At 56.1% G+C, this 23,237-nt stretch overlaps 2 protein-coding genes and 1 long non-coding RNA gene across 11 annotated transcripts; 1 reads left to right on the forward strand and 2 right to left on the reverse strand.

Annotated features, from left to right (window-relative positions):
* Positions 1-456: 456 nt before the first annotated feature.
* Spata20 (spermatogenesis associated 20) lies at positions 457-13,520 on the reverse strand. Of its 7 annotated transcripts, none has more exons than XM_042282647.2 (17): positions 13,051-13,520; positions 7,770-7,984; positions 6,654-6,833; positions 6,490-6,554; positions 6,225-6,379; positions 6,004-6,147; positions 5,702-5,903; positions 5,337-5,467; positions 5,144-5,248; positions 4,862-4,936; positions 4,555-4,764; positions 4,279-4,471; positions 3,882-4,050; positions 3,412-3,623; positions 2,052-2,251; positions 992-1,072; positions 457-818 (listed from the first exon to the last, which is right to left on the reverse strand). In XM_042282647.2, the coding sequence occupies exons 2-17, from the start codon at positions 7,970-7,972 to the stop codon at positions 648-650; spliced, it is 2,496 nt and encodes an 831-aa protein (XP_042138581.1). In that variant the 5' UTR covers positions 7,973-7,984; positions 13,051-13,520; the 3' UTR covers positions 457-647. The 7 variants fall into 7 exon arrangements, with proteins under 7 accessions (XP_042138581.1, XP_076399299.1, XP_076399300.1 ...); XM_076543184.1 differs by having other exon boundaries at positions 13,197-13,404; XM_076543185.1 differs by lacking the exon at positions 13,051-13,520 and adding an exon at positions 8,203-8,285.
* Epn3 (epsin 3) lies at positions 13,262-22,229 on the reverse strand. 3 transcript variants are annotated; one of them, XM_006971952.4, is made up of 10 exons: positions 21,948-22,184; positions 18,313-18,992; positions 17,215-17,333; positions 16,423-16,503; positions 16,084-16,215; positions 15,153-15,240; positions 14,436-14,705; positions 14,187-14,291; positions 13,855-14,082; positions 13,262-13,762 (listed from the first exon to the last, which is right to left on the reverse strand). In XM_006971952.4, exons 2-10 carry the CDS (start codon positions 18,851-18,853, stop codon positions 13,434-13,436), a joined length of 1,893 nt encoding a protein of 630 aa, XP_006972014.1. In that variant the 5' UTR covers positions 18,854-18,992; positions 21,948-22,184; the 3' UTR covers positions 13,262-13,433. The 3 variants fall into 3 exon arrangements, with proteins under 3 accessions (XP_006972014.1, XP_076399301.1, XP_042138583.1); XM_076543186.1 differs by lacking the exon at positions 21,948-22,184 and adding an exon at positions 20,429-20,563; XM_042282649.2 differs by lacking the exon at positions 16,423-16,503 and having other exon boundaries at positions 21,948-22,229.
* On the forward strand, positions 13,397-17,900 carry LOC107402803 (uncharacterized). The gene is made up of 6 exons (XR_013041857.1): positions 13,397-13,507; positions 14,193-14,333; positions 15,345-15,440; positions 16,131-16,230; positions 16,763-16,857; positions 17,189-17,900. It is a non-coding gene; the product is annotated as an uncharacterized LOC107402803 (long non-coding RNA).
* Positions 22,230-23,237: the final 1,008 nt, after the last annotated feature.

The following is a 23,237-nucleotide window of genomic DNA, read 5'->3' on the forward strand; positions in this document are numbered from 1 at the left end:
GGATGAACATGACCTCCTGTAGTGATGCTAGGGTTGAACGGGTACCCCAAAAGGAATGTCTTGGTTCTGGTCATAGCAGTTTCTACAGTACACTACAGTGAATGAAAATGTTGTCTTTTTGTTGAAGATTAAAGCCCATACTAGCCCCCATCACTGCCCTAGCTTTAAATGAAGGGGCCAGGGGGAAGATGGCAGGTCACTTCCTACCAGGGGCTTCCCTTCCTGGGACAGTACACACCTGGTCCTCACTCTGGTTCCTGTACTTGCTTTTGGTCCACTGACTCAGTTACATTCAAGCTTACTAATCACGGACAGAGGCAAGACCAGTCTAGTGACCCATGGAAGGTGAAGGGCAATGTGAGGAGACGGAGGAGACAGCGGGGACTCTCAGAGGAAGGGCTGGTCCCAGGCTAGAGCAGAGGGTCCTCCCTCACAAGAGAGGCTAGAGTCCCAAGGTCACCAGAGGACACTGTTAGGTTTATTTCATGGTGAGTAGGTGCCCATGGGGGAGCCATGAAGATGGTTGTGATCATCTGGTGGCAGGGTTCGCCGAGGTGGCTGTAGGTTTGGCATAGTCTGGCAAGGCCTGAGTCTCTGAGCAGCTGAAAAGTTTTGCCTTCCGGCCCAGCTCCAAGGGTTCTGGGCAGTCACTGGTGTAGCAGCTTTCGTAGTTCACAGGGCTCAGTGATAGGCATGGAGCAGGCTTGGTTCTCAAATATGTAGGCTGTGGCCTGGTCTTCTACTCGTCGAAGGGTGCTCAGGAAGGGCAGCTGTCGGGACAGGAAGCTCGATGGGTCTCCGTCAGCCAGAATCAGTACCTGGGGTAGTGGCAGAGCAGAAAGTGTCACCTGAGAGAAGGAACCAGTCATTGCACAGTCCAATGGGACAAGGCTTCTCCCCTAAGCCTCCAAAAGGAAGGAAGTTGGGAGCTGAGTAGGGAGACTCAGCGAGGAGAGGCAGAGGGTGAACCCAACTTTCCAGGGATGTGCACCTTGTTAGGGATGTAGATGGAGTGGATGCATTGCAACAGGGCCTTGGTGTCCTTGGCCTGGGGGTCTCCACAGATCACAATCTGGTCAGTACAAGAAAAATCATCCAATGTCAGAAAGGGAGAAACTAGACCCCAAGAACTGCCAAGACTTCCCTGTCCTTCCTCCACCCACCCAGTATTCTTAAGAAGGGAAAGGACTCACCTTAGCCACCACTAAGAGGATTCATCAGATTCAATGCTCACCAAGTAGACACACACACACACACACACACACACACACACACACACACACACACACGAATGCACACAAGTGGCAATGTCACACATTGTAGTGGGTATACAAATATGGGGGGAGGGTGCTCAGGAGATGATATACTGGATGGCACACAACACACCAAGAGGCATAGAGTATTTACATACATGCACAGAAGACGCCCAGAGAAGTGGACGCCACACATATAAATACACACAAACATACTTGCACGCATACACACATACAGGCACTCACGAGTATTCATAGGTGAACCTGAGGCAAACACTCTGACACACACCAGCTCACAAATCAGAAAAATAGTGAGTCTCTCTCTCCCTCCCTCCCTCCCTCCCTCCCTCCCTCCCTCCCTCCCTCCCTCTCTCTCTCTCTCTCTCTCTCTCTCTCTCTCTCTCTGTGTGCATGTGTGTGTGTGTGGTGTGTATACTAAAGGGTTGAAATAGCAATAAAGCACATAGGAACAGAATTCATCAGAGCCTTTCAAACACTTCACCAGCCACACAACCACCCACATCTAGCCCCTCCACTTTGCCTTTTTACTCGGGACAGCCCAGTCACAAGCCCTCACAGGCATGTCCCTGGGCCAGAGAGGCCTGTCTCCTCTGACACTACCCTTCCACAGATATCTCCACTCCACAGAGCAAAGACTCCTGGCCTTATAAGTGCCTGCACACATGTAAGTGAGCTTTGGGGACAGCCCCGGAACTCCACTCTTGGCTCTCAGACCCTGCTGCATCACCAGCTTCCCTCCTGGCCTGGGTCTCGGTCCACGTATCACCGCCTCCCTACCTGCTTGAGAGTCTGCTGTTGAGCTGAGAGGGCACGGACCATCTCAGGCAGTGCCACAGGGACACGACGCATGCGCTCAGAGAAGGCTGTCAGCAGGCACACACACTTGTCCATCCAGTCCTTGTGGCCGGTGAAACCATGCAACCTAAGAAGGTTGTGGGCTGACACGGAGTTGGCACTGGGCTCTGCCCCATCCTGGTCTGCAAAGGATAAGCGGGAAGGGAGGTCACTGGGTCTTTAGGGCTCTGCCCCGAGACTGGATCTGGGTTAGGAGGTCCAGAGATAGGATGGGGAAGCACATGTGGTGTTGGTCTGATGGTTTCTTTTTTACAGACCCTGTGTCCTTCTGAACTGTGGGTATCCAAGTTTCTTTACCCCACTACTGATGCCTTTGTCCAGCTACTGACTGCTGGGGCCAGGCAGGCATCACCCAACTCCTTCATCTCTTCTAATCCACCTACACATCCTTCTAGGCTGCTGCCTGAAGAGGCCCCAGTCCCTCCCTGTCCCCCATCCCTGGCTGCTTTCAGCAGTTCCTCCAAGACTAAACACCAAGGCCCTCTTAGTGGGTCATCCTGATTTCCCGGTTCCTATTCTTCTCTACCACTTTACATTCAAGCCAGAGCAGGTCAGAACTCTCCCCCCCCCTTTTTTTTCCCTTTAATTTTATCCTGGTGTGATCAGACAGACACCGGACAGCCTGGGAATTGAACCCGGTCCCTCTGGAACATCAGTCAGTGCTCTTAACCACTGAGCCATCTCTCTCCTCTGGTCGGAGCCCTCTTAACCCCCAGAGTCCTCACTTCCTTACCGAGCGGGCAGCAGCATCTCTCTCCACCCCCCAGTCTCTCGGTCTTTCATCACTCAGCCTGTCCCCCTAGGGCTCTCTCTCAGACTATCTCCTCTGCCTAAACTCTCTCCAACGTGCCTCCATGAGCACACAGCTCCTCCTGGTTGACACCTGTCACAGGTTTACTGCCATTCCAGTGCTCAGGTGGTGTTACATTTTGCACTAATTGCTGGTTATCTCCACCACAACACTGTAAACTTCCTGCAGGCAGAGACCAAGGCATTCTTGTTTAACAAATGAATCTGTGGGTTTCAAAGACCACTGCATGCTCACAGGCCAGCTAGAACCACCTCTGCATCAACTCGGAGGAATAACTGCCACTACGTTCACCTGTATATCAAGAAGCAGGTTCAGAAATAACGGGAGACCACCGAAGTCACACGGAACAAAGACGGGAAGCCAGAAGCCCCACGCCAGCTTTTCGCTGCAAGGCTGCGCAAATGTCTCCCTCGGGAAATGCCCTGCCCTGACTAGAACCGGGACCCAAGGCTGGCCCACAGCCACACTGACCATCCTTCAGACGAAGAGGCAGGTCTGCACCCAGCTCAGCCTCACTGCAGAAGTAGCCACCGCCTCGGGAGTCCCAGAAGAGCCTGTCCTGTGTGTCCTGCAGACGCAGCGCCCACTCGAGCCAGGAGCTCTCCTGGGAGGCCTCATACAGGTCCAGCAGGCCCCGCACCACGAAGGCATAGTCTTCCAGGAAGCCCCAGCAGGGTGGGTTACTAGGGGTACAGGAGAGAAGGGAAGGCTGAGGACAGGCCTAGGAATATGCAGACAGCACGCTTTCCATACATTCTCTCTGTTAGTTCGCAACACCCACCCGCCTCTCCTGTGGCTACAGTTAGCCCGTTTCCCAAAAGAGTCAAGGGGTCCACTGAGTAGTCAGTGTGCCCACGGTGGGGGAGTGACTGACGGGTCGATTGAAGGGGAAGAACAAGAACTGGCATCACACAAGGAGGTGGCCTCCTGGTCTGTCCTACCTGTGTTCCACAGTTCCTCCCGAGCCAGCATAGCACGCTCGCTTCAGGCGGCCACTGGCCACGTCAAACATGTGCCGCTTGAGGAACTTGGCGCCATTGGTGGCTTGGGTGACCAACTTATCCATGCCCAGGACAGCCCCGGTCACAGCAAAGCCAGACACCATCAGGCCTGGAGGAAAAGAGGCGCCAGGGGTGGTAAGAGGCCATCGAAAGCTCTGCGGGGAACCCCCACCACACACCTGAGCCTCCAAAGGCCTAGCCCAGGCAGGTTACTTAGACCCTAAGTCTCCGCTTATTTCTTTCTAAATCAAAATAAAGAAAAGAAGGCCTAGGAAGAAAAAAAACTGGGCAGACTGAAGGGGCAAATAGAATCAGTGCTCAGAGAGGGTCGCCCCACCATTCCAGGCAGCCAGCATCTTGCTGTCCAGGTGTGCTTTCGGTCGATGTTTCCGGGCCTGGAAGAGCTTCTCCAGCCCCGTGTTGAGCAATGTGCTCACAGCCTCCACATCCAGGCCAAAGCGGGCTGCAGTCAGCTCCAGTGAATACCGCACTGTTAGGACATTCTGGCCAGTCAGCTCCCCCTTGGAATCCTGAGAAAAACAGCCTTCGTCGGAAGGAGCCCCTGTACTTGGTAGGCCTGGGGTCTTTCTCGTGTGTCCCCAGAGGTCCTCACCTGAGTGGAGCTGATATTGCCTGCTTCACTGAGTCCATAATGCTTCATTAGGAGCTGGCCGGCGGTCAGTGGCTCGCTGGCGCCTCCCACAGGCTCTGGGAGCAGCTGTTGGACCTCTTGGACTGTCCACACATAGAAAGCACCCTCTTTGGGCTTCATGCCCCTCTCTGGGGGAGAATCTGCATCCTCCGCACTGTAGAAACCTCCAGACTGTGGGGATAGGAGAGTTGGATGGTCACCATCCAAAAGGCAACGGAGGCCTTGAGCCCTCCTGCAGCCAGGTCCGCCTGCCTCAGTGCACACACACCCGATGGCTCAGACTCCGGGTCACATACTGCAGGATGCCTTTGGCAACATCCGAGTAGAATTCATCACCAGAGATCTGTGGGGGATGGAGGCTGTAAATAGAGGGCGCTGGGGCAGCTGGGATTCATGGAGCACATTCTCCCAGGAAAGCCGGGGTGGGGTGGGGGAAGCCCAGGTATCCAGGATGTGAGAAGGAATTAGGGGTTGAAATTAGGAGGAAGCCACTGTTACCTGGAAGGCCTTGGGACTGGCAGCCAGGGTTGAGGTTAGGGGCAAAAGTCACCTGGAAGGCCTGGGAATAGACCACCGATAGCTGTGCCTGGTCATAGAGCATCTTCTCAAAGTGGGGGATGTGCCACTGGCGGTCGGTGGAGTAGCGGTGAAAGCCCTGTGCCAGGCAGGATGCGGGGCTAGGCTGATCTCAGCCTCCGTCACCAGTCCTGCTGCCCCTCCAGGGAACCTGGCCTCCCCCTCACCTGCCCCACATGGTCCCGGATGCCTCCGTTGGCCATCATTTTCAGCGTGTGCAAGGCCATCTGCTGAGCCCGGGGGCCGTCCTGGGTGAGCCGGTGACTGAGCCAATAGGAGAACAGGAAGTTCAGGATCACTGTGGAGCGGGAAGAAGAGGGTGAGAGGGCCCGGCGGTCTTGACTGGATGACGGGATTTTCACTATCTACTCAGAGGACACAGGCCATTGCCCCAGTCAGAGGTCAGAATATCATTATTGGTCCACAGGGGACCAGCAAGGAACTGAGCCGCTCAGCCACACAAGACAGGCCAGGGTCACTGGGCCACTTAACTAAGTCAACATGGCCATCATATAGGTCAGAGGTCACTGACCAGGTGTGGGAAACTTGGGGGCCTCTGCAAAGCCGCCATACTCCTCGTCATAGCCTTCATCCAGTTGCTGGAAGCAGCGGCTGTTCATGGTGGCCGCGGAGGGTGGCATCTGCCGGTCACCCACACTGATTTCAGATCGGGCTAGTAGGGCTGTGGTGACGCGCTGGCTGTTTTCCAGAAGGGTGTTCTTGTTCTGTTTCCACTACAGGAGGTGAGCACACACCTGGAGGTCAGCACGTGCTGCAGGCTCTGGGGCCCCTCGGCCTGGACTCGGGCATCTCCCCTCTCTGCTATCCACCAACCTGATCACGGATTCGCGTCAACACTGTTCGGAAGCCGACGCGGGTCAAGCCGTCCTCTGGCGGGAAGTAGGTGCCCCCCACAAAAGGCTGAAGGCTGGGGGTCAGCCACACATTCATTGGCCAGCCCCCTCCACTGCTGGTGGCCTGAGAGAGAGAGGGGGGACACCAAGGTCAGGGGGGCTGTCACGCACAGGTGTAGACTGCCGCAGGAGCTGGCTCACCTGCACGAAAGTCATGTACACTTTGTCCACATCTGGCCGCTCCTCTCGGTCCACCTTCACACAGACGAAGTCCTCATTGAGCAAGTGCCCGATCTCTTCATTCTGGAAGGACTCCTCCTCCATCATATGGCACCAGTGGCAGGTGGAGTAGCCCACTAAGATGGGAGAGAGCCATGAGGGCAGGAAAAGGTCCCTGAGACCCAGAAGACCTTCCCTAACCTGCTGCCCGTCACTGAAGCCCACACTGGGAAAGGTGAGTATATACCTGAGAGGAAAATAGGCTTGTTCTCTTTCTTGGCCTTGTCGAAGGCTTCTTGTCCCCAGGGGTACCTAGGTCCGACAGGAAGAGGCCTCACTCAGTCACCTGGGGAGTCTCAGAGGAGCTTGGGACCCCAGCGGCTTCAAGGGCAGCCCTGGAACAGTACTCACCAATCCACCGGGTCGTAGGCATGCTGCAAGAGGTATGGTGACTTCTCGTGGATCAGGCGGTTGGGGGTCTTCTCGGGTGCTGACGGCGCACAGCTGGTTCGGCTAGCCTTCCCTCCAGCGGGCATGGGCGCTGAACTGCTGACTGTAGCACTTCGGTCCTTTTCTCGGGAGGAGCTACCCCTAGGACGGGCAGAGAGGTCGCGCTAATGAGGACCGCTTCTCCCTGGTGCACCCCAATCAGCTCAACTCCACCCAGCCTCGGGAACTCCTACCCCCAGCCCAGTCCACCTTTCTGAACCACGGGGGAGATTGTGGCTTTTGTGCTCCCCCTTATGTTTTGGGGGTGGTGAGGAAAGGTGGCTCATTAGGGGCTCCCTGCCAGGGTAGGCTCCCCCAGCTTCTTGGATGGGCAGTAGATAGGATGTCTGTGAGGTCAGGGCGGGTCACAATGAGTAGAATGGTCCTTCCAGCTGGGTTCTATCACCCATGGAGGGCCCCTCCCTGGGGTGGTTGAAGTGCAGCCATCCCTAGCATGCATGTGGGGAACCTGTGCAAGGAAATAGTTATCCCCCCCTCCCCCGGTGTCTGGACAGGTCAAAAGGAACTAGGTCCAGGACTGGGCCAGGTGAGGGACAACCAGAAGAAGTGAGCAGAGACTGCTAGGCCCACAACCAAAAAGAGAACACAGGGCACTCTGTGGGACCAGGTCTTGTACTCCACACAGAACACGCAGAATCAAATAGGCCTGTCTCAGGGGGTTCAACCTGAGAGAGTGGTCCTGGGAACACGGCTAAATGATAACGGGCCAGTGCAGCCATGTAAGACGGTGGCAAAATGCATGGGCCTTCAAGGGAAGGGCCTTTGGACAGCACATTATTCTAGAAAGGCTTAACACCGAGAGGTGGTGTTAGGGTAGCCCCAGAGCTAGCCTGAGCCAGCCCTGCAGCAGATAAGGGGAGGCGCAGAAAGAAGCCTTTTTGCGGGAACCAAGGAGCAGATGGTATTGGAGAGGACCAGCTATGCAGAAGAATCTGAGCAGACACCACAGACGGGTGCCTGCGAGATGGATCAAGGGCCCCCACAGGCGCAAGGCATCTTGCGGTGACCTGCTCATACCTGAGGGGCTGGGAGGCTGGGGCCGAGTCAGGTCTGCTCTCACAGTGTGGCTGCTCCTGTTCGGGTCGCGGTGCTGGCGGTACTGGCGAGGGGCGGACCCGGGACCCGGTCCTCGCCGAGTCTCGGGCCCTGTGGCTGGTCTCGGAGCGCCGCCCGGCGTTAGAGCGCGGAAATACAGACCTGCCGTGCTTTTTACGATCCATCAGGCTCCGCGCCTAAAATAGGAAAAAAAAAAAAATGGGTTAGATTTAGAGTGCTGGCGGGAAAAATTACCCTCGCCCTTGGGAGGGCGTGAGATCCCAGCATCCGATCATTTTGCCTAACCCTTGCCCCTTTTACAAGCGAAAAATGAGGCTCCAGTCGAAGGATTTGCTCGGCCAGCACAATTTGCCTGGTTCAGTCTGCCCATCTCAAGGTCCTGCTTAGAACCCACCCACTTCGGGAAGCTCTCCCTGAATGATGACGCTGAGCCAATGCGTCCTACTGCACGCTCTATGCGCTTGCTTCACTCACTTTATTTACTCAGTGGCGTGTCCACTGCCGTCTACTCTGCCGGGCAGTGGACACCAGTGTGCTCCTTCTTACCGCTTATTCACAGACTGTGGCTAGTCAATATTCAACCGCACCCTGGGACAAGCGCCTCGAGTGGGTATAATCTAGCAAGAGACCTGATCCAGTAGACGGGACAAGGAGGAAAGCCCTGCTGAGGAAATCCTACTCGTGTGGTAGCTAGAAAGAACGAGAGAGAACTTGCAGTGAGTGAGAGAAGTAGCGGAAGGAACAGAATGTGTAAAGGTCCTGTGGCTTGGAGTCGGGCCTGAAGAACAGCAGAAGGCCAGCACGGCTGGAGGGCGGGGAGTAAAAAGATAGGTAATGGCCGGGCAGAGGTGGCGCAGGCCTTTAATCCCAGCACTCACTCGGGAGGCAGAGGCAGGCGGATCTCTGTGAGTTCGAGGTTAGCCTGGTCTATAGAGCGAGATCCAGGACAGGCACCAAAACTACACAGAGAAACCCTGTCTCGAAAAACGAAAAAAAAAAAAAAAAAAAAAAAAAAAAAAGGGAAAAAAAAAAGGTAGGTAATGAACACAGACAGGAACTGGCTTAGTTAGGTTTCTACTGCTGTGACGAAACACCATGACCAACAGTAGCTCGGAGAGGAAAGGGTTTATTTCATCTTATACTTCCACATCACAGTCCATCCTCAAAGGGAAGTCAGGTGTCTTAGTTAGGGTTTCTATTGCTGTGATGGAACACCATGACCAAAGGGCAAGTGGGGAGGGAAGGGTTTATTTGGCTCACACTTCAGCCTTGCTGTTCACCACTGAAGGGAGTTAGGACAGGAACTCAAACAGGGCAGGAGCTGATGCAGAGGCCGTGGAGGGGTGCTGCTCACTGGCTTGCTTCCTCTGGCTTGCTCAGCCTGCTTTCTCAATAGGACCCAGGACCACCAGCCCAGGGATAGCACCATCTACCATGGGCTGGGCGGCCCTCTCGCATTGATCATTAAATGAGAAAATGCCTTACAGCTGGATCTTAAGGAGGCATTTCCTCAGCTGAGGCTCCTTCCTCTGATGACTCTAGCTTGTGTCAAGTTGACACACAAAACCACCCAAGACATCAGAGCTGGAATTCAAGGCAGGAACCTGGAAACAGGAACCACAGAAGAAGCCATAAAGGAACGCTGCTTACTGGCTTGTTCTCCATAGCTTGCTCAGCCTGTGTTCTTACAGCACCCAGGACCACTGACCCAGGGGTAGCACTGTCCACAGTGATCTGGACCCTCAAACATCAACCATCAATCAAGAAAATGCACCCCAGGCTTATCCACAAGCCACTCTGGTGGGGGTGCATTTTCTCAGTTGAGGTTTTCCTGCTCCCAAAATCACTCTGGTTTGCGTCAAGCTGACATAAAACCAGCCATCGCGGGAGGTTGGGGAGGTGGGTAGGACCAGGGGAGAGAGTGAACTCTGAGAAAGGGAGGCTTGCTAGGGATGGAATCTTGTCCCATGCTACCCGGGTGATCCAGTACAGAGTCACACTTCAGGAAAGAAAGGGAGTTTTGATGACAGGTCAAGAGAGCTGTCGGAGGGCTTGAATCAGAAGAGCAGCCCCTTAGGTCTGCATTTTGCAAAGCTCCTCCGCTTCTCTCTGGTAGGGAATGCACTGGAAAGGAGAAAGGGTGGAAGCGAGGGTAGTGAGGAGGTTGTGGCAGCACCCAAGGGAGACAGGAGGCTTGTCAGGGGGCGGGGTAAAGCTACAGAAGGAGGGTCTTCTGACTTTGAAGAGAGAGGGCATCAGAGATAAGGCCGTTCTCTGAAGAGTATGGAGCTGGAGGAGGTCATGAGGTCACTTTGGGGCCTATTGGTCTGAATGCCTTTGAGACACCTGGGTAGAATGGAGGCACAGAGGATTGATGGATAGAGGGGAGATTGTTGGGAGAAAGGAAGGATTTTCTATACAGACAGCCATTAAGGAAATCGCATATTGGGAGCGGAGAGCTCAGGCCCGTATACCTTCAATGTCGACAGCACAGACAGGCAGGGGCCCATGCATAAACTCAGAGAGTTTGCAGCCCGGGAGCAGAGCCACAAGGATCTGAAGAGCAGCTAGGCACAGTAACACACACCTGCACATTTCAGTGCTCAGGAAGCTAAGGGAGAAGATGAGGCTGGAAGCTGAGACGGGAGGAGCATGAGTTCAAGGCCAAACGTGAGCTGCAAGAAAAGACCTTGTCTGAAAAAGTTGGTGGTGGGGAAAGTGGGGTGGAGAGAGCACAGTGGAGGGGTGCCTCAGTCAATCAAGAGCCTGAGGACCCGAGTTCCATCCCCAGAACCCACAAAACAAACAAAACAGCAACCAAAGCAGTGGCATGTACTTGTGATCTCAGCAATGGCGAGAGGGAGGTGGAGCTAGATGGATCTCTGGAGTTCACTGGCCTTCTAGCCTGGTCTACTTGGCAAAGTTCCAGGCCAATACGAAACCCTGCTTAGGGCTAGAGGGATGGCCTGATGGTTGAGAACACTGGCTGTTCTTCCAGGGGACACAGGTTCAATTCCCAGCATTCACATGGTGGCTCACAACTGTCACTTATGTGTGTGGTGCACAGACATAAGCAGCCAAAACAGCAACACACACACACACACCACACAATAAAATAAAAAGAAATCCTGTCTCCCAAAGTGGAAGGTACCTGAGGAATGACATCTTAGGCTGTCCTCTGGCCTAAGATATATATACATGTGCCCATGTGCACACACACATACACACACACACACACACACACACACACACACACACACACACACTGCAGAAGAGCAGGATGAAGTGCCTAAAGAAAGGACAAATGTCCCCTGGCTTTAGCAAGCTGGCCCTGGTGAGTGTTGTCCCAGTAACATCAGGCTGAGAGCAGGCAGCCCGTCAGCTACGAAAGAAAGAGGGGAAGAGAATAGGTTTGATTTCCAGAGGGATGAAGCCACGGAAGGAGGCTGTATATTGGCGAGCAGGACTTGGCTGGAAGAAAGTGATTTGAAGACCTAGAGGCCTAGAGGAGAGACAGGGTTCCTGATATGAGTCTGAGGATGGCAGCAAAAGACGTGGTGGTGGTGGGGGGTGGGGGTGGGGAAGGGGTGGGGGCTGCCCTATATGACATACTTCGGCTCCAGAAGAGCAGTTCCCAAGGGGGAGCAAGAGCGCTGCCATGAGTGCTAAGGATTTGGGGTGCTGGCAGCGTGGAGATGGATGAGAGGCCCGAATCAGGGAGTTAATATGGAACTGGGGTGAGAGCTGAGCCATGGGGAAAGAATGCTGGGAATGGGGAGTGCCCCAGACAGGGCAGAGCAGAGTGCCAGCCTTGGGGAGGAAGGTGAGCTTAGCAACTTCAGGAAGCAAGGCCACCAACCTGTTCTTCGGGGCTCTGGAGGTGGAGGGGCAGAGGTATGGGGGGGTGGTGGCAGAAGCCTGGGGCCAAGAAGCATTGAACCTTCTGGGTTTGGGTGGGGCAGAAGCCAGAAGGGGAGGAATGGTCACTGGCCTGGAAACACCTGCATAGCAAACCCACGAGGAAGGATCTCTGGCAAGCAAGGAAACAGAGGCAGAGACACAGAGAGGTGACGTCATTTACTCAAGAGCGCCTAACCACTTATTACCAAGCGATTATCATTAAGTTCAGCCCTGGAGCAGAGTTCGGCAGACCCAGCCGACTTCCAAGCAGCTGCTCCTGCCCTTCCTCCCTTTCCCAGCAGAACAGCTCCTGCCCGTGTGTGTACCTAGGAGGGACAGTGATACTGTACCACCTCCACCAATGGTGGTGGTCCAGGCTGAGGAAGTCCACGTGGACTCTGTGACCCCAAAGAGAGAGGGGCCAGCACCAGGCTGCCTGCCAGGCCAGACCCTGAGTCCTGAGGACACATGGATAACCATGGTAACCCCCAGGGCAGAATCCCAGAACCTGCCTCTCTTTGGTTTCCTAAACGCGGCAACAACAACCCTCCAGAGGGCCAGACCTCTGGTGGTCAAGGTGGCTCCCTTCAGCCCTGGTGAAGCGGCCGGGGGTGGGGGGGGGTGGGGGGGCAGAGTTGGGTTTAAGACGAAGTCAGACATACGAGAAGGGGGCTTCCTGTGGCTGCCGAGGCTGCAGCCACACCCAGTGTTAGTGGGACATCTACCTTGCTGCCTTCCTAGCTCCTGGGAGATGCGGGTTCAGACCTCCTTGGTTCCCCCTAGGTGAGCCCAGCATTTTGTCCAAGACAGTCAATGTTTGCTGAATTAAATCTGGTCCAGCTCAGAGAGCCGGCCTGCCTGACTCTGAATTCCGGCCCCATGTCACTCCTGCTGCGTGGCTCTGAGCATGCCACTGTACCTCTCAAAGCCTCAGTTGGCTATTAAACAGGAGTAGTTAGAAAGACCTCCCAAGTGTCACCTCACTTGGGAGGGTTGGGCCCTTAGTGTATTGTTCTCCTGTCCTTGCCTTTAAAAAAAGAAAGAAAGAAAGAAAGAAATTGAGCCCAGGCTGGCTTTGAACCCAGGATCCTCTTGCCTCAGCCTCCTTAAGTGCTGGGATTACAGGTATGTGTCACCATATCCATCCAACTCTGTTTTGAAATTCTTAACCCAGTTTTGGACAAGGAGCGCTGCATGTTTAGCTTGGGTGGGGCCCTACAAACGCTGAAGTCCTGAGTAACAGTATAACTGCGGAGGCTCCTTGCAACACAATTGATTACATGAAATTCTCTGCCTAAGGTACATAGACATAGCGCATCAAAGAATGAGCAAAGGCTGTTACCCCTTACTATTGGAGTATCCCGTGTGTGACAGTGAATGAAAGCCTGAATGAGTGAGAGCATAGGGAAGGAAGGCACCAGGCCGACGTGAGATGGGGATGGAGGGTTGAGATGAGGGAATTCACTGTCAAGTAGTTTCCGCCTTAGCTGGTAATCAGTGCTGTGGTCCGGACCCAGCTGCCACACCCCTCAAAAAGTCCACTTGGTAAGAGCTGAAGACGTAGATTCCAGTCTTTATTAGGCGGCTGTAGTCTTCGTCCCCTAGATGTGGTCAGTCCCTAGCTCGTTCAGCATCGGTCAGGGGTCCACAGAGGCCGGGATCAACGCTCAACCTGCACGACCGCCCTCGAGGAGGCGGGGCCTCGCGCGCAGGCGCCGAAGCGTCTCAGAGGAAGGGGTTGGTGCCAGCCTGCGGGGGCAGCGGCCCCGCCGGGCCGGACGTGGGCAGCAGCGGCTGAGGCAGGCTCGCGGGCGGCGGGGCGAAGGCTCCGGCTTGCGGGAAGACGCTGACGGAGGCAGGGAGGGTCGCTCCGACCGGCACGCTACTGAGCGGGAGGGGCAGGGAGGCGCTGTAGGTCATGGAGCCCAAGGGCGCCCCGACGGGTCCCCCCGGCGGCAGGCCCAGCGCGGGCGAGCCGGTGCGCATCTGGTTCAGGGTCGGCCTGCCTTGCTCGCCCGAGCCAAACGGGTTAGTGGGGGACGGAGCACCCAGACCTGCGGGCGAGAGAACAGAGGATAAGGGCTTTGCCACGGCGGAAAGTGGGGAGGCCCAACGGGGTCCCAGACGCCTGGCCAGGGCCTTCTACCTGTCAGGAAGGGGTTCCGGGTCCTTGCAGCCAGGGGTGCCTTGACTAGTGAGTCCAAGTTGACCAAAGAAGAGGCAGAGGGGCCCAGGAAGGACTCCGGAGTCCGGCAGGGGCGCGCCTCCTTTCCTGGCTGCAGCGCCTCCCCCAGCACACCCAGGTCAAGGGCTTCAGACTCCTTCATGCCATTTTGCTTGCAGCTGGGGCTTGCGTCTCCAAATGGGTCTAGCTCTGAGAGAAAGGGGATCAGTTCAGTGGTGGGGAAGGAAGAGGGCAGAGGCGCCCCTGGAGTCCCCCCTAAACCAAATAGCTGTAGCCCCTGGCCTCTTGCTCACCCACAGGGCTGCTGGACTTCCCCGTGGCCAGGGCCTGGCTGTCCTTGGGCTCTGTGGATTCTAGAGGTTTGGCAAATGGATCGAAGGATGAGGCACCACCTAGAGCTAGCCAGGAGGAAGAGGGAAATGGAGTCAACTAGAAGAAAGGTACGGTCTGGGATATGGCCTTCTCACCATAGACTGTCCTCGGTATTGGAGGGCAGGGGACCCAGAAGTCCCCAGCTTCTCACCCACGTGCCCTCCACTTACCAGAGGTGTCAGAGGTCTCCACAGAGCCCCCCCAGGGGTCTGTTCCAGTGCTGGGGAGTGTGTGGTTGGGGGAGCTTGGTGCCCAGGGGTCTGAGATGGGGGGTCCGGCGGGCAGCACTGGGGTCCTGCCCCAGGGCTCAGAAGAGGAAAGGGTAGGAAGCAGATCCCAAGGCTGGCTTCGGGACAAGGCGTTTCCAGAGGGAACTGGAGACCAGGGGTCTGCAGAAGGGCCCCAGGAAGAGCCACTCGGCTCAGTGTTCGGCCTGAGACCTGGAAAGGAGAGGGAGATAGAGCAGATAGTATCTCAACACTCCCCCACCCTCTGTCCAGGGCCCTTCCCATTTGCCCAGCCCAGGTTGGGTGGCGTGGTACCCACTTCACACGTGGGATGCTAAATTGGGAGCAAGCGGCTCTCTCGAGCCCATGTTTAACAAACAAAACCTAGGAACTTGGACCCCCAAACCTGGGAGTATTGGCCTTGTCAGGGCTTGGCTAGCCAGTGAGGGCAGCTAGATCTTCTGCTGAGCTTCCCAGGAGCTGAGATCTGCAGGTGTGCACCCCTGGCCCTTACTGCAAGACCCTATTCTAGAGGCAGCACAGTGACCCTGGAGAGGAGGTGATTTGCCAGCGAGTGGCTGGAAGGAAGGGACTCTTCAGAGGCCAGTCTTGGGGCGCGCGGGAGTGGGGGGTGGGGCTCTTGAAGTCCTGTGTGCCCACCTGGGATGTCCCATGGGTCAGCAGAGCAGTGTGTGGAAGGCAGGGCTGGGACAGGTGCGAAGACGTCAGCCAAGTCCAGGATGGAGGACTGTGGAGGGAAGAGTCAGCCGTGGCTCAGAGGTGGGTGGGGCGCAGAGGGAGGGGAGGTCTGACCAGAAGCCAGCTCACTCCCCTCCTTTCTTCACTCCACAGGCATCTTTTAATGACCCCTCACCTCTGATCAGCACTTCCCATTTATACAACGTTTCCTCATCCATGTAGTGCCCCATTTCATACCATCGCTGTGAGGTAGGTAATGTACCCGTTTTACAGATGAACCAACTAGTTGAAGCCCAGAGAGGGGAAATGATTTGTCCGGAGTTACATAGTCAGAGAGGCTGAGCTGGGTTAGATCCCAGGCCAGCAGAAAGGGGGAGTCAAGACAGATGATTTTTTTTTTTTCTTTTGAGTCTACTTCTTTAGCCCAGTACCCAAGAGAAACTGGCCACCACAGACAAGGAGAGGAAGAAGAGAGAGAGGCTCCCCAGGGACAGAATGAATAGCCTGGGAAGGTGATCTTGTTTTCAGTGGCCACCTGCTCCCCTTCTCAGGGAACCTGAGATATTTTCAGCACCATGTGCTTGAACCAGCTCCTGGTCCAGACCCACAGTATCTATCACATGATCCTACTGTATGAGAGCTGGAACTGTCCCAAACACCCACTGTGCAAAAAGGGAAACTGAGGCCAGTAAGAATGTCCCAAGTCATTAAGTGGCAGGAAGCCCAAGGAGTCTCCATCATGACTCTGATATGCCACCTCATGTCACCTCCGTCACCAGCCCCTGCGGAGCGCCACACCTTCATTTCCCACCTGGTGCCTGCAGCGAGCTCCGCTCTGTGCACTGCACAGATGCCAACCCCGTTAGCCCGCACTCCTCAGCCCACTGTCTACCTGGCTCGTTTTCAACTTCTCCTCCTCCTTTCTCTCTTCTCTCCCAGGCTCTCTGTCCCGTCGACGTCGGCCAGCGGGTTCTGTGCCGCCGTTGGCCACGGGAGAGTCATCATCCTTCCAGGACCTCGCCCCCTGCCGAAGGGACAGGTAGGGCATGAGCAGGTGATGCGGTGGGGAGGGGGCGGGGGGAGATCAGCAGAGAGCAGGTGGGAGGCACCCACGTTAGCGCAGCACAGAGAAGCTGATTAGTGAGTGCCCCTGGATCCGCCACCAATGCCTTCACCAGCACCAAAATCGTGGTTGGCACCTGTGGCCCAGGTGACTCTGCCCCTGTTCTACCTTCTCGTGCTCCTGCCGGCTCAGGCTCAGAGCCAGCTGCAGCTGGAGGTCCTCATCCCTGTGGGAGGCTGGGGGGACTGGCTGTGAGGGAGGAAGAGAGGAGTGAACTTGGCCCGGTATTCCCCACCCCGGGGCCGGAGGGCCAACACAGTCCTGCCCAAGCGTAAGATGCCCCTTGCTCCAGGGGATGGGCTTTGAAAGAGTGGCTGTCTCCCTGCCTGGGCCTGAGATGCAGCTTCAGAATCAGCCTCCCTAGCAGAGGCTAGTGAGCACCCACCTGCTTTTTTTGCTCCTTAGCCACCCTGTGCAGTCTCAGGTCTCACCTATCTTTTTCTTCTAGGTACCCTGAGAACGTCTCTAGCCCACCCATGTAAGAGACATAAATGTTTCCTGCCTGGTCTGCCTGGATCCACAGAGATAATGAAAGATGATGAGGTATCAGAGGTGTTGTCCCTGTCCTTCCAAAGGACGGCTGGCGGGAGGGAGCTGTAGTCCCAGAGTTTTCTCAGAGTGTGTTCTCAGCACACACCTCTCCCGAACCACAAAGAGAGAGCAGACCCCTTAAGGTGCACCACACACACCCCAGCTACACACGCCCTCTTCTGAGCCCTGCCTGAGAACACCGAAAGTCGGAGTCCACAACAGGGACAGATCAGGAACATCGGCATGCCCTCTGCTGTCTTGGGAGCTCGAGTGGGTCTCGGGTCCAGGGTGGAGAGCCCAGGTGGAGGCTGGTGAGTACCAGAGCCCTTTCCTTCCTCCGCAGGCATCCTGTCCAGACCCAGGTCTCACCTTTTCAGCCTCTTCACGGCTCATGGCCAGGGCCAGCTGCAGCTGCAGTTCTTCTTCTCCGGATGTCTGGGGCCGGGCCTGCTCCAGGTCTGAGGCATAGCGCGGGGACGAGGATGCAGCTGCAACAAGAGTGGTTCCCGTGAGCACACCGGTCCCCACGGTCCCCACGGTCCCCACATTCCTCTGCCTGCCAGGAAGCTGGGCCTCACAGAGAGGGAGCCAAAGGAGACTGGCTCTTCAGGCTCCCGGGAGCCAGGCAGTGCACTGGGCAGCCCATGTGGGTTTCCACTGCTAAGGCAGATGCCAGGGTCACCTTGGCAGGGAGTAGACAGTGCAGGGGGTGCCTGGCCACTCAGGGCCCTAAGTCAGAACTTAATGCAGGTCCCTGACATCAGCTCTTGAACTCTTCCAATGGGACCCTAGCCTGCTTGGGGCCACGGGGATTAAGAGGAAGGGATCTGCCAATCAAACAAAATCACAGCCTCGGAGCCCCAAGCAGGCCATCATGGGCTTTATGGAGGAGGGCCATTCTGGTATTCCTAAGGTCACAAAGGCCTCCACACCACTGTGGCAAGCCATCAGGAAGGATGTTTCATCACCAGCCACCCTTGTTTTCAAGGACAATACTCTTGAGTGGTGGGGATTTACAAAAACATCAGGTGTCTTGAGTAAAAGGGTCAAGGGCATTCTTGGGCCTTGTCTCATTCAGTTCTCAGATCAAACAATAGAGGGAGGTAAGTGTACCTCTGTTTTACAAAGAGCTGGTTGCCCAAGCCACGCAGCTTGGAAGGAACAGAATGAATGGTATGCAACTCCAGAGGCTGCATTTCGACCTCCCTGCCACCCTCTCAACAGCTAACTAATAACAAGGACAAGCAATTGATAATGCCATTATCTCATCCGAATTGCCGAGCACCTACTGTGTGCAAGCATGGTGCTTTTTCACATTACGTTCTTTATCTGGATGGGTCCTCCCAGCCTCCTTTCTGGGGTAGGGACTCTCTCTCATTCATGGCTGCGGGCTGCAGAGCCAGGACTGTGGCTGGGCTACCACCACCATCACCACCCTCTCCAGCCATACCATTCGGGTCTACTCACAGGTGTAGGAGGAGGGGGATCCCCGAGATCTCCGGCTGAAGCCCAGCTGCCCACTGCCAATGCTCATGCCCTCCAGGGCCATCCTCTCTTTGGTCTTGAGGGCGTGGGTTCGCTCTTGCCGCAGACGCTCCTCGTCCCTGAGCAGGGCCATCACCTGTTTGACCTTCTCACGGACATTGACGCCTTGGTCCTTGCCATCGCGGTCAATGTACTGGAAGTCCTTGAGCGTCTGGATGGTGTAGAGGTTCTCACGGCACTGGTGGGCCACACGCTCCGAGCCCGTCTTGAGTAAGTAGTCCAACAGTGTCAGAGCCTTGTATACATGTCGCCAGTTCTTCCCGCTGTCATTGAGTCGCCGCCACAACATGCCCATGACCTCAGCAAAGGCCACTGTGTTGAAGGTCAAGTCAGCGATCTCGGACATGAGGGAACTGGGTGGGCCCCAGGGGTCATTGCTGGTGGCCTCGCGCACCTTGATCTCGGCCTCCGAGTAGTTGTGAACAATGTTCTTCACCTGGCGTCGGAGCGCAGAGGTTGTCATGGTCGGGGACTTGGAGGTGGGCAGCCCCCACCCCCGCCGGAGGTAGAGGGCTGAGGGCCACCGTCTTGAGGTCACTGTCTCGAAGGATGGGCCGCCGTGCTTTCAGCAGGGCGGCTGCGTCCTTGGGTTCCACATGGGGCTGAGAAAAAGAGGACCTGGGACTCAGGATCGGTGGCTTCCTCACCGTTCATTCACTCACCGAGTAGGACCTGGCCAGAGAGTCCCTGCTGCCAGGAATGGCTTTGGCCAACACTTAACTTTTATTTTTCTTACTGTACCCACTGCTCAATGGACCCTGTTTGTTTGGCATGCTTGTCCATACGACCACCAGACCAAGATGTTGAGATGCCCTATCTCTAGTCACATAGGGGGACAGGTGGGACTCAAAGAATGAGTCCATGATTATTCCTCTGACATCACAGAGCTGGTAAGTGGGGGCAGTCCTCCCTCCGCCTGAATGGGTGGCTTCAAGGATCATAAAGTGACCACCAGGAATGTCAGTTTCCTGCCCCACTCACGCTTGTCTCCTCCTCCATTTGTGCCTCAACCTTTCCAGTTCAGCCCTTCACTCTTTCCTCTGATGGCCATTCTTCATAATTTAATTCACTCAACGCCCATTTCCTGGGGGTCTTCCCCAAGCCCCGCCACATGCTTGTAGAACACCCACAACCAAGTGGAAGGGTCCGGCGATCACAGCCCACGGTGGGCGTGCTCAGAGGTAAAGAAGGCACAAGCAAAGAGGATAGTGGGCACCTTCCTAGAGGAGGTGGCACTAAGTTAGACACAGAGAGAAGGGTGAGGAGATGGAGGGGACCAGCGAAGTGAGGAATCTGTGAGCATCAGGGGTGCACCTGCTGGCCTCTGCCACACGCGCCCAGGAGTGCTGTACCCGCCTGTGTCAAAGGGCATGTAGGTGGCAGGGCTGAGATGAACACCACCTGTTTCCTTGAGACTAATTCAATACTTATCGTCAACGTCACCTAGTTGGTTAATTAATCCATCTAATTACTTGTTTCAGAACCACCTTTTCAGCCAGAATGGAAGTTCCCTGAGGGCAGGGGCAGTCCACGCAAACTACCAAGGCCTTAGGCACACAGAAGACCTCTGATAGTCCCATAGACGCAGATTCAAAGGGACGGTCGGCCACATGTCTTTCCACAGCCTCGGGAGGCAGAGGAGAGTCCCCCAAGGCCTTGCCAGAAACCCAAAGTAGGAGCCTCCTGCCTTCATCATGGCACTAATACAGTTTTACACACGAATACATGTGTACAAACACACACACACACACACACACACACAGAAGCTGGGTCAGCAGAACCTCCATTTTCTCCATGAACGCCCCCCACCACCATAGAGATCACGCCTCCCCAGATCACCCTCCGGCCTGACCTCAGCTGTCCCAGCCTCCTGAGAGGTGGGGGCAGGAGTTGCAGTATGGGAAGTTTGTCCTTCCAGCACCCGCAGGTGAATGATTGGCTCAGTTCAAAGTACCCACAGGCCTTGGCCGGTCCCGATCTTGAGCCGAAGGATGGGAGTCTGTGGAAAGTGGACCCCCTGGCCCGTAGAGCTGCCTACCTTATGTCTTTCTGTCCAGCCGGCCTTCTGTGGGAATGCCACAGCCACAACTTGTTTAACTCCTGCCCTCCCCCTCGCTAGTGACTCAGACCTGTATTCACCTCCCCAGTGGGAGGGCGGGCTGGCAGTGGCAGTCAAGATGGGAATAATTGTGCCCAAAGCCCGCCCTGGTGTACATGCTCCTCCCTGCTGGCTGCTGGAATTGGCAGAACCAGTCAGAGCAGACATCCTGACTCCACCAGAGCCCTACCTGGGCCTGGCTTCCCAGGCCTTCCTACTTTGCCAGGGTGGGTGCAACCAGCCTCCGCGGGAAGGGACCCTCTCTGAAGGCCCCATGACCCTCCGTGGACTTTCCTCTCTCAGGAACAAGGTGGACATTGCTTGCACACCTTTGCTGGAGCTGGGGGAAAGGAAGGGACCGGAAACAAAAGGAGATGCCTGAACCTCCTCCACCCCAGCCATTCCTGTGCTCTCGTGGAGTTGAACACAGTAGGGACACAGGAGCAAGAGGGCCAGGGTGAGGTCCCAGGGCATGCACGAAGCTGAGAGGAAAGGGAGGCGGGAGGAGCGCCTGGGAGCCCTGCCAGCGGTGTTACAAGCAGAAGGTTTTATCGAACACAATATGCCCAGGAATAAAAAGGGAGTGAAACACAAACCCAGCTGCCGATAAGACGGTGCGGCAGCGGCAGCCCCGGGCAGCGGGTATGGAATTACTGCAGTGACCTTGAGCCAGACCCTGCCAGGTGGAGGGAAGGACACTGAGAAGCCAGAACCTGGGAGGCCACTTCAGAGATGGAAAGAAAGCAGGAGGGTACTAGCAGAGAGGGAGCATAGGCTGGTCTGGGGGTGGGGACATAGAGTAGAGACTCCCTCCTCCACACGGGTCCCCAAGGAGGAATTGGAGTGGTGGAACTTCTCAGGACACAAGTCCAGAAGGGTGCCAGGGTGGGGGATGGAGAAATTCCTAAAAGTCAGCAGTGAGGAAGCAGATGGCATCCCCAGGGTGGAGGTTCAGAGAGATGGAAAGAACCAATCACATGCACGAATTTGCCAAAGAATGTGCGCACCTCCACCAGCCAGCACCCTCCCCATCGTGGGTCCCCATCAAGCCCAGAGTGAGCAATGGGGGAGTGGCAATATCCTTCCTGCTGCTAGAGGGATGTGGGACTGGATGGTAGCTAACCTCAGGCTGCCTGGCTTCATCAGATCTGAGTTGGCTGTGTCCGGTAGAGCACTGGAGTGGACTAAGGGGGCATCCTGAGGTTAGCGGTGTAAACACAGAGATATGCAGGATCTGAGGGGACCGCCACCAAGAACCTCTGGATGGCCCTACGTCCCTGTCCCTTTCCGGAGGGAGCAGGAAGGTAGGGGGGGGGGTTGCAGGTAAGAAGCCTCCAGGTCCTCCACAGTCCTGCCTTTCCTGGGAGAGAGACTAAGTCCTGAGCCCACTCTAGCCCCCGCCCTCATGCAGGGCACCACCGCGGCGGCGGCGGCGGAAGCGGCGCGGGAGGGAGCTTACCTCCAGTGTGGGCTCCCTCGCCCCAGCCCCAGCAGGCTCTGCAGTGACCCTCTGACTTGCAGGGTATGGCACAGCCTCAGGAGCGGCTCCAGAGCCATCCACCATAGACCCTGGCCTCGGGAGCCCCACCCTCGACCGAGAGGCACCAGGGCCCTCTGAAGGACAGCAGGGTCCCTCAGCGGGTTGGAGCTCAGCCTCCGGCGGCTGCCTCTCCGACTCCTGCCGGCCAGCAGTCTCGGGAGGAAAGTTGTTCAGCTGGCCAGGCAGGTCTGCCTCAGCAGTAACAGGACACAGGATGACGGGCCGGGCGTGTTTAACCCCTTCCTGCTGTCGGCCGGCCGGGCGGGCGGGCGGGCGGTGCCTTCAGGGGAGGAGACCTGCTTGTTTGTCTGCCGGTGACCTCAGGGGTACAGACCTGGAGCTGATCCACGCCCACCCTGCCGGGAGTTAACCTTTCCACTACCTCCTCAGCTAGAAGGGGAATGGGGTAGGGGTGGAGGCAACTCCAATACCACCACCACCACCACGCCCTACCCCTCCTAGTCAGGGCGACAGTAAAACAAGAAGGCAGAACACCCCCTGGGGTTTGTCTTTTCCTGCTCCCAGCTGGCTTCCCCTTGCTACCACAAGGGTCCTGAGGACTCTGCCTCTCCAGCTCTGGAAGGGCCCTGCCGCCTCTCAAACTCCTTCTTCCACATCTCACCTGGAGTGTGCTGAAGGCTCATGAGGTCAGTATGAATCCCACAGGACTTGGCTACTCCCAAGCTACCGGCTGCCCTTAATCCTCCGTGGCTCCTAGAGACCCCCCCAGCCCACAAGTTGTTTGCAGTTGTTACAACAGAAGCCCCAGGATGACCTGAGCAGGCGCTGCCTGTCTTGCCCAGCTGTTACCCTTCACCCATTTGACAAGGCCCACATTCCTTGGTCCAGGAAGGAGTGGGAACTCTCAAAGCTGTTTTCCTGGAGACATTGTCTCCCCGTGTAGCCCAGGCTGGCCTCAAAGTCATTATGTAGCTCAGGCTGATTTTGAATTTACAACCTTCGGTGTCCGGCTGAGATTACATTTTTCACTGTAGCAGGAAAATGGCTCAGGGCCAGAGGAGTTGACTGGCGGAAGGGATGAAGCCGACCAGAGCCCCAAAGACTAACGTCTGCTTAGGACAAGGGTGCTAAAGAGAGCAGATGGGGAGAGGAAATTTGTACATGTGAGAGTTTCTTGGACTGTTGCAAATAGTTGTACTTTTGTTTTTCTTCAGACCTGGGGTGGGTCTGGGCTCAGCCCCAATTCCT

Source organism: Peromyscus maniculatus, chromosome 8 (assembly GCF_049852395.1).
Source record: "Peromyscus maniculatus bairdii isolate BWxNUB_F1_BW_parent chromosome 8, HU_Pman_BW_mat_3.1, whole genome shotgun sequence".
In the NCBI taxonomy this organism is placed as follows: domain Eukaryota; kingdom Metazoa; phylum Chordata; class Mammalia; order Rodentia; family Cricetidae; genus Peromyscus; species Peromyscus maniculatus.